The sequence below is a fragment of the Bactrocera tryoni genome, chromosome 4, assembly GCF_016617805.1.
Source record: "Bactrocera tryoni isolate S06 chromosome 4, CSIRO_BtryS06_freeze2, whole genome shotgun sequence".
NCBI lineage: Eukaryota > Metazoa > Arthropoda > Insecta > Diptera > Tephritidae > Bactrocera > Bactrocera tryoni.
In genome coordinates, this window is record NC_052502.1 from 8,933,839 (window position 1) to 8,944,064 (window position 10,226).

Genomic DNA, 10,226 nt, shown 5'->3' on the forward strand with positions numbered 1-10,226 from the left:
TTTGCCCGCTTCAAGAGCTTTCGGCATACGGCATTCGACTGTGCCACATGCAGAGGCATGCAAAATTGTTTCAACAATCAGCAGGTAGCTGAATTCTCAGTAATTTTCGTCTGTATGTATGTATGTGTACATATATTTGTCCATACATATGTACATACAGTATGTGAAAGCAAATTACATTAGCTTGAAGTAATCGCATTGAAGTGGTTTATTAAGCATGCTTTTGATATACTATTGCTGATCCTTATGTACTTTTGATTATGAGTTATTATCTAAGCATTCCCACAAGGATACACTGTATCAAATTTACATGCAATTTTATTAATTCATTTGAGTTATGTTATTTGAGCAGCAGGAAATCGCCAAACTCAGCACTTACGGTGATTTAGTTTATTTGAATTATTTACTATGGAATTTATGAGGAAAATTGCTACAAGAACAGTAAATATTTGGAACTCTTGGAGGAGAAGGTTGACGAAAAGCTTGTTTGTGAACTAAAATGATTTTGGTAGCCAAACAAAACATGAGACTTTAGCTCTTTGAAATTAGAAAATGCAAATAGTTATTGATCGGTTGGCATAGCGGCAGTTGCTATCTTCGATTTGCCATTTACAGTTGTAGTCAGTACAAGAGTGTATCTGGTTCTCTAAAATGTTATAATCATTAGTCCCTCTATCGCTAAATAACTACAGCTCTAGCTTTGATTTATAACAGCTGTTTGTTCCATACACCATTTCTTTGACACCTTTCGAGCCAACTAACCAACAAAAAGTGTTAAAATTGAATTCACTGCTAGAGACCGTGTTGGTACCTCTTTAATTAGGTAGCATACCGTACTGTTCTAACTCTACTTATCTATGATTATGACAATCATTTAATTTATACCAGCTGTCTGTTCGATTTACCACTTTTTGCGTGTAATTTTTTAGCTCCACTCTCTTGTAAAAACATTTACTAATGGAAGCAACAACAAATTCTTTTACCAATTCAGCACTAGCGAGTGTAAGAGAGTTTTGCCAATCTATTTGATTTATACCAGTTGTCTGTTCTATTCACCACTTTTTTGCTCACAATTTTTTACCTCTACTACACTCTTGTAAAAATGAAAGCAACACCTAATTCTTCTACTAACTCAGCACTAGAAAGTGTAAGAGAGTTTTGCCAATCTATTTGATTTATACCAGTTGTCTGTTCGATTCGTTTCACTCCAAAGTTTGACAAATCTAAGTTTGGTTGAGAATTTCGTTATTATATGTTTTTATGTAAACCTTTTGTTATTCTAAAGATAAAATTTCATAGGAATTTTGAGAAATTTTCAATGGAAATTATTCAAAACTCGGCCCTTATCTCGTCTTTGCGGTAGTCCCTCGGAAAAAGGTGCCGCCGAGTTAAAAATATCATTGACAGAAGTTGTTACCAAAAAAAAGGAAATTTGTGGTATTAAGTAATTGTAATTGAAGAAGGGAGGATGGAGTCATGTGTAGAAGTTCATACAAGTGAGGAAAGTTCTCTGAGTGCCATTCACTTGGGAATGGTCAGAAACGATTCTTTCATACATGACTCAAGCAGCTCACGACACCTGGCCCTGGACTAAGTATCCTCTGGGTAGGAAAAGAACATCCGTTTGAATGCAAGCTAAAATGAGGTTTCAGACCCGCCATGTTAAAAACGCCTCCAATGAAAAGAAAAAAACATCCTCGGGAGAGAGACGCTCCTGCCCACCTGGTTGATGTCCTCGTAAAAATAAATGCGGATATCACATCTATTCAAGAAAGGCGATGGACGGGACAAAGACCGAGACGAGTAGGTTCTTGTGGCATTTACTGCAGTGGCCATATAAAGGAGTGCAAATTCGGTGTCTTGGGAGAAAAGGACTCCGTCGCAGAGTCCCGGCATTCACCCCGGTGGATGAACGTCTAGCCACAATCCATATCAAAGCGAAGTTCTTCAACATATCGCTGATATGTGCCCACGCCACGACGGAAAAGAAGGGCAATGGGACCACGGGTGCCTTCTATGAGCGTTTGGAGCGCACCTGTGAGATCAGCAGCCGGTTTAGAGGCATTGACGATGATAACATCTGATGAGTCGACGTTACGAGTTTTCGAGAGAAAGATTCTGCGGTATATTTATCGTTCTCTTCGCATTGGCCACTGGAAGTTGAAGGACTCCACTCCGTTGGAAAGAGCGGGTGGAGAAGGTCCTGGCTTCGCTTGGAATCTCCAATTGGCGTCAAGCAGTAAAAATGAAGGACGACTTGTACGCTGTTGTAAACTCGGTTACAACCGCATAAGCGGTGTCTATGTCAATAATAATTTAATTGAGAGCTTTGTATACAAATTTTTCAAAACCATTAGAAAATAATTCAAAATTTTCAATCATATAAAAATTTATTCAAAATTTATAAAAATAAATATTAAAAAATTATATTCGCTTTATATTTGCAGAAAAAGAAAGCAATCGTAGTCTCAGCGCGTGTACATCCCAGCGAAACGCCCGCCTCGTGGATGATGAAGGGTCTCATGGATTTCATCACCGGCGACACTTTGGCAGCCAAAAGACTGCGTCATCGCTTCATTTTCAAGTTGATACCAATGCTCAATCCGGATGGGGTGATTGTGGGCAATACGCGCAACTCGTTGACGGGCAAGGATCTGAATCGCCAATATCGCACCGTTATACGGGAAACATATCCCTCCATTTGGTATACAAAAGCCATGGTTAAAAGGTAAATTACTTCGTCCCATGCATAGATAACGGCAAAAGTGCTTATATTTTGCGAAACTAAAGATTTTATCTGCTCTTCTCTTTCTTGCATATTTCACGCTTGCCACCCGCGTCGGACCACAGACTGATTGATGAATACAAAGTTGTCTTGTACTGTGATATGCACGCCCACTCGCGCAAGCACAATATTTTCGTTTATGGCTGTGAGAATAAGCGGAGTCCCGAAAAGAAGCTAACGGAACAAGTATTTCCGTTAATGTTGCACAAGAATGTGGCCGATAAGGTGGGTAGATGGGGACGGGGTAAACGAAAATTGTAGCTTAATAAATTTTGCCCACACCAAAAGCACACACACACAAGCTTGGTGGTTCTGATAGAAATGCCGTTAGCTTACTTTTTCGTTGAGCTCATTTTATTTTAGCTTTTAACAAAGCATAACCCAGTTTAAGACTCCGCCACATTATATTTTTTGTTGCCACATTTTGCGTGCTTTTTTTATGTTTGTTTGTGCTACTTTTATCTACTCTGCTACTTTCGTCTTCTTCGCTTTTTACTCATTACATCATCATGTTTTTAATCTGCTTTTCGTGTCTACCTTTTTGCAGTTCTCCTTTGAAAGCTGTAAATTTAAGGTGCAACGCAGTAAAGAGGGCACCGGCCGCATTGTGGTTTGGATGCTGGGCATCACAAACAGTTACACAATTGAGGCATCGTTTGGCGGCTCATCGCTGGGCTCACGCAAGGGTACACACTTTCATACGGCGGTAAGTAGTTACAAAAATGTGTAAAAGGAAATTTACAAAAATAATAATAAAAAAGAAGGCTAAAAAGTATTTTAAATGTGTACAAAAGCGGATTCGAAAATTACAAGTTTTTTAAGCCAAAAAGTATAGCTAAACGATTTAGCAACTTAAGGCTGAGTGAATCTCTTTAAGATTCTTTTTATACTCTCGCAACAAAGTTGCTAAGGAGAGTATTATAGTTTTGTTCACATAACGGTTGTTTGTAAGTCCTAAAACTAAAGCAATCAGATATAGGGTTATATATACCAAAGTGATCAGGGCGACGAGTAGAGTCGAAATCCGGATGTCTGTCTGTCCGGATGTCTGTCTGTCCGTCCGTCTCTCCGTCCGTCCGTGCAAGCTGTAACTTGAGTAAAAATTGAGATATCATGATGAAACTTGGTACACGTATTCCTTGGCTCCATAGGAAGGTTAAGTTCGAAGATGGGCAAACTCGTCTCACTGCCACGCTCACAAAATGGCGAAAACCGAAAACCTATAAAGTGTCATAACTAAGCCATTAATAAAGATATTGAAGTGAAATTTGGCACAAAGGATCGAATTAGGGAGTGGCATATTTGGACGTAATTTTTTTGGAATGGTGGGCGTGGCCCCGCCCCCTACTAAGTTTTTTATACATATCTCGGAAACTACTATAGCTATGTCAACCAAACTCTATAGAGTCGCTTCGTTCAGGCATTTCCATATACAGTTCAAAAATGGAAGAAATCGGATAATAACCACGCCCACCTCCCATACAAAGGTTATGTTGAAAATCACTAAAAGTGCGTTAACCGACTAACAAAAAAATGCCAGAAACACTAAAATTTACGGAAGAAATGGCAGAAGGAAGCTGCACCCAGGCTTTTTAAAAATTGAAAATGGGCGTGGCCTCGCCCACTTATGGACCAAAAACCATATCTCAGGAACTACTCGACCGATTTCAATGAAATTCGGTATATAATATTTTCTTAACACCCTGATGACATATACGAAATATGGGTGAAATCGGTTCACAACCACGCCTTCTTCCAATATAACGCTATTTTGAATTCCATCTGATGCCTTCTCTGTATAATACGAGTATATACACTAGGAACCAATGATGATAGCGGAATAAAACTTTACAAAAATACGGTATTTGAAAAATATGTAAATGACGTATAATGAAATCTCGATTATCACTTTATCATGCGAGAGTATAAAATGTTCGGTGACACCCGAACTTAGCTCTTCTTTACTTGTTCTAATTGTATTTTTTTAAATTAATTCATTATAAGTTTATAAGCTTTTCATTGAAGTTGACTTTTTTTGCTCAGCGCGCCAAAATGTAGGCAGCAAAATAGCTCATGTTTAAACGTTTGGCTCGGAGCATGGAATAAATATATATAGTATAGCATTAAATGTTACAACTTCCTATAAAATTCTTATATAACACTACAATCTTCGTATAAAGCATGCCATACAAGCTGACCGATTCGAATCAAGTTCTTGTATGGAAAACTTTTTAATTTGGTAAGATATTTTCAAGAAATTCGACATGTATTATTGTCCAAGGTAGCTCTACAATCTCCGAACATATTGTTGAAATTAGACTACTATAACATATAGCTGTCATACAAACTGACCGTTCTAAATCAAGTTCTTGTATGGAAAAATTTTTTTATTTGGCAAGGCATCTCCGAGAAATTTGGCATGGATTATTGTCCAAGGTAGCGCTACAACCTGCGTTCATATTTTTCAGATCGGACCACTATACCATATAGCTGCCATATAAACTGTTCGAGCAAAAATAAGAATAAGATCGTTTTATGCTGTAAGAAATTAAACTGTGAACGGTATTATAGCTTGGGTGCCGCCAAAGTAAATACTTTTTCTTGTCTCTTTGCTCAGCGCGCCAAAATGTAGGCAACGAAATAGATTGTGGTTAAATTTATCGCTGGAAGCCTAGCATGGATGTGATAGTATTACACATCCTTCAATTATAAAATATTTATTATATTCCTTACTAAAAGAAAATAAAAAAATACTGGTTTTTATCATGAAATCTAAGCTCATCCACCGGCGGTTGGTACACAAAATAAATATGCAAATCTGATTCAAACGAATTCAGCAAGAGTAATAGATAAACTCAGACATGTAACACAATCCGTATACCGTATCAATCAATAAGTATGTGTGTAAACATGTGCCAAATTATATACACAGTCATGTCTGCTAGTAACTTTGAGTTTATTCGCACTCACCTTGTGTTGACCTCGCTGAAAAATAGTAAGAAAATAGAGAAAATATTAATGAAAATACCAGCATATTTTAACAACTTGTAAAATGCAACAACAACAAGTATAACAGCATCCACAAAACACATACACACCCACACACATATAAACATATTATATATAAACAACTAGTAGTCAATTCGCCCTCATAGTCAAGTGGCGCGCCATGGCGTATGATGAACATTGTGTGTTACTTGTATAGCGACGGCAGGAACGACAGCGCTGCTTGCTCTATTATTGATAGCGATTTGAGGACCCGATACAACAATAACAACAGCAATATTGATAGATAGACAAGTAATAGCGGCATGCTAATAAAACGAGTATATCAGAATGATAAAGAAAAGAAAATTGTTGCCTGTGGCATAACAAAAACAACAATAGTAGAAGAATAACACAAATTAAAGCAAACAAAAGATTGATGCTTGAGAAAAAGATTAAATTAAATCAACAATATTTTGCTGAAGGGAAATCTCAGGCAACACAAAGTGTGTAAATAGGGGAGCTGTTACATGTATAATGCAATGAATTTGTAAGAAAGCTTACAAATACATGCATACATACTGTTATATATCTATATAACGGTTGTAGGAAAGTTTCACAGGAGCTTAAGAAATTTATATAGAAATAGAGCTTGCTGATGCTGCAGAGGGTGACATAGAATTCCATCAGCAACAATGCAGTCAACCTGATATGAGTGTACATAAGTGTGTATATATGTATGTATGTACGCTTGTATGTATGCTTGTAGACCCTTATGTCATTTCCTTTGTTGTTTGAAATTTGTTGTTGTGGTTATTGGTTTTGCTGATGACAGCAACATGCTTCACAATGTCGCGCAAGTCATGCGGAAATTGATAATAAAAATACTGATAATCATAACGGTATATAATGCGCACAAAACGAAACACACACACGCGCATACGTTTAACACATAAATGAGTGTGTGGGTTTGTGATGCTTCAGGAGGCTGCCACTTTGGGTTGCCATACTGGTATACAAATAACGGAACTACACAAACAAACGTACATATGTGTATATGTATGTATGTATGCATGTATTTGTAATTGAATGTATATCACGCTGTGACCAAACTTGCAGCATTTTGTGGCATTTCTTATTCAACGACGCAAATCACTATGGGCTTGCGGTTGTAGAAAAAGGTGATTAAGTAAGATAAATTATGCATTAAATTGCTGGGGTCTTTAAGTTGAGCAAGTCAATTAAAGAATCTATTTTATCAAAATAAAATTGAAGTAGTTGAAGTGTATTTTAATATTTGAAATTTGAAACGTGGCTGAGGACCATCACACTAGACAAAGAGAAATACCATTAATGGCTTTAATTGCCTAGAGCTTGATGGCGCTAATCCGAGAAGCTTTAACTTTTTAATTTTTATAGATTTCCCACTGAACGAGTCTACCGTCAATCATTAGAACCACCGATGAGTTTTTGTTTTGGAAAGTTTATTGTAAACCTTTATGATTATGACCGTCTTTAGTGAGGAAGAACATACATACATACATACATATGTACCAATGTAGTATGTACATAACAATTTTTTGAATCCCGAAATTTCGAGTTCGGGTTCCGGGATGCCGTAATTTTTTGGAATAAAAAAAAATATATATAATTACACCATCCATCCATCACCACCAATTTTTCACCAAATACTAAATAATTTTATAATTCTTTGAATTCCGAAATTTCGAAATCGGGTCACGGGAATCCGAAATTTTTTGGAATAAAAAAAAAACAAAATACGATTATGCACATTACATTATTTCACTAAATACTTAATCATTTTTCGAATCCCGAAATTTCGGGATCCCGAAATTTTTTGAAACTAAAACCGAAATACGATATTTTACATTTGGTAAATATATTCGTTGCATATCTTTGAAAGAATTATCTATTTGGTTTAGAAAACTACTTTAATATTCAAACTTATCAGTCGGCCCTCGTATTCTACGAGTACATACATATGTATGTATGTACATACATATAAACTCGTACTTACTATTTGTTCATATTTATACTCAAGCAAACGTTAATATAAATATGTATTTAAGCACCCGTTGGTAGCGGTCATCTGAGGACATAATCAGCTTATATCACAGTTAAAATGTACGATCAAACAAACATACAGACAGACGGAAACCGCTCGAAAAGTATATATGTATGTGTGTACATGCGTACAAGAAATGACAGAAAAAGCACAAAGAGAAATAAGCAAAAGTCAGAATCGCACGCATACAAACAGGCATTTATAAGCGTGTAAGCATACATACACATATACATATGTACATACTTAAATACGAATTTGATACTTAGAAAAGCAAGTCAAGAGCAAAGAGCCTTAGAACGAAGAGCAGAATGTGCATTTGTGCGTGAAAGTACTAATGGCTTAAGTTTCGCTCTGAACTTGACTGCTTATTTTGGTATTATATATGTACATACATATATGTATATGTATGTATATACATACATATACCAGTAAATAGGAGGGAATGAATATTCCCGAGCAGTCCGAAGCCAAAGATGGCAAACGCAATGTGTGCGTCTAATGGAAAAGTTGCACAAAGTTCTCAAAGTAAAACTGAAAGTAATTAAAGTAAGATATTGTAAGTCCTTTAAAGTATTTGAAATTGCAAACGAGTGTTTTGAACGGCTTAGCAACTTTTTTCGGTTGTTGTATTTGTAGTTGGAATTATGTGCATACAATGTAATTATACTTTTGTGTAAGGATTACTCTACACTGGTTTGTACAAGGGACTTTTGACTTTACTTTATTTTTTAGTTTATGCTTTCGTTTTTTTTTATTTAAGCTGAAATTTAGGGGTTTTCATATTTTAGTAAGGGTTATTATCTGTTGTATTGGAAGAATAACTAAAAGACATTTGAAGCTAATAAATTAAATACCAGAAAATTTTTTCAAGTTCGATATTTCGGCCAGTAAAAGTAATATTTGAAGCCTATAAATTAAATATAAATATTTATTTCTCAAATTCGAAATTTCGGGACCTGAGCCCCGCATTTTCGGGATCCCGAAATTTTTCGGCAATTAACGGGATTAAGTTTATTGCAGAAATGAAAGAAATATTTGAAGCTTATAAATTAAATTCGTGATCAGCGTGCCAAAATTTCGAGATCCCGAAATTTTTCGGGACTTAACGGAATTAAGGTTATTGGGGAAACGAAAGAAATATTTGAAGCTTATAAATTAAACACTAGAAAATTTTTTCAAACACGAAATTCCGGGATCTACGCACAACATTTTCGGGAACCCGTTTATTGGAAAAAATCGTAGTCTAATGTAGACATAAATATGTATGTACATATAGACGCACTTGAATTTTTTATATACACTAATACAACCATGGAAATACATATGTACATATTTACATACATAATATGTACATATGTACATACATACATATATTTTAAAGGCATAGCTTTGGGCCACTTTAGAATTTTAGTAGGACGATTTTAAATTCATTTAATTAAGTTAAAATCATAAGAAACCTTCGATCCAATTAAAATTTAATCAATATGAATACCCGAGAGTATAAAAATATTCTTCACTATTTAAGTTTCGGGATCCCGAAATTATAGTCCCAAAAAACGATACAATAACTGTTTTAGAAGTTTAGAAGATACTGCCTATCAATGTTGATTTCGTTTCGGGATCCCGAAATTATAGTTCCGAAAATTTTAAGAGCCAAAAATGATACGTAACGGATTTTAAAATGTATATCATCCATATTATATGATATTTATTGCAAAATCCAAGCTTAGCTTAACAATTTTGATTAAGTAAAAAATTATGTTTCTTTACAGGATTACGAGCACATGGGGAAAGCGTTTTGCGAAACACTACTGGATTATGGCGATGATACACCCAACAAAGTAAAGAGAATGACAAGACATATGAAACAAATTAAAAAAATCAGAAAACGTGAGAAACGCGAGAAGAAAGCATTGAAATTGAAGAAAATGGCCGAACAGGGATGTATAATCGCTGAGAAACTCGAGGTTAAGCGTACGGGGAAGAGTGTTTCCTAAGAGCGAGAGAGAAACGTATTTAGTTTAATGAAACCAGAGCAAAAGCCGAATTATATAGGCTTCTCAAAAACAATAAAAAACATAAATAATAGCAGAATATGTAGATGCATGTTGTTGCTTCCAGTTGGGAAGCTTAGGTATTTCTATAAGTAGAAGAGTTGACGGATGCTGCCAGAGACGTAGTGTATGTATTGTTGGTGTACTATAAAATTTGGTGCGTTTGAGTTGTGGATTATTTGTATTTTTGTTTTAATTAATTTTTAAGTTTTAATTAATGTTTGTTTCAATGTTTTAATTATTTTTTAAATTTTAATTATTTTTTGTTTTAATTCATTTTTAAATTCTAACTAATTTTTAAATTTTAAAAAAATTT

At 35.3% G+C, this 10,226-nt stretch overlaps 2 protein-coding genes across 7 annotated transcripts in view; one reads left to right on the forward strand and one right to left on the reverse strand.

The window, feature by feature from the left end:
* LOC120775196 (glutamine-dependent NAD(+) synthetase) overlaps positions 1-10,226 on the reverse strand; it is a 182,319-nt gene that overhangs the window by 154,919 nt on the left and 17,174 nt on the right. Inside the window, exon 2 of the mRNA XM_040105258.1 lies at positions 5,756-5,770. The gene's annotated coding sequence lies outside the window, so the exon portion shown is untranslated. The remainder of the gene's footprint in view (positions 1-5,755; positions 5,771-10,226) is intronic.
* Positions 1-10,226, forward strand: part of LOC120775195 (cytosolic carboxypeptidase Nna1) — a 166,686-nt gene that overhangs the window by 139,845 nt on the left and 16,615 nt on the right. For 5 of the 6 annotated variants that reach the window (XM_040105256.1, XM_040105250.1, XM_040105252.1 and 2 more), the window contains 4 exons: positions 2,448-2,728; positions 2,851-3,010; positions 3,333-3,491; positions 9,629-9,796. In XM_040105256.1, the coding sequence (XP_039961190.1) occupies positions 2,448-2,728; positions 2,851-3,010; positions 3,333-3,491; positions 9,629-9,796 (768 nt within the window). The remainder of the gene's footprint in view (positions 1-2,447; positions 2,729-2,850; positions 3,011-3,332; positions 3,492-9,628; positions 9,797-10,226) is intronic. The other variant, XM_040105253.1, reaches the window with a different exon arrangement.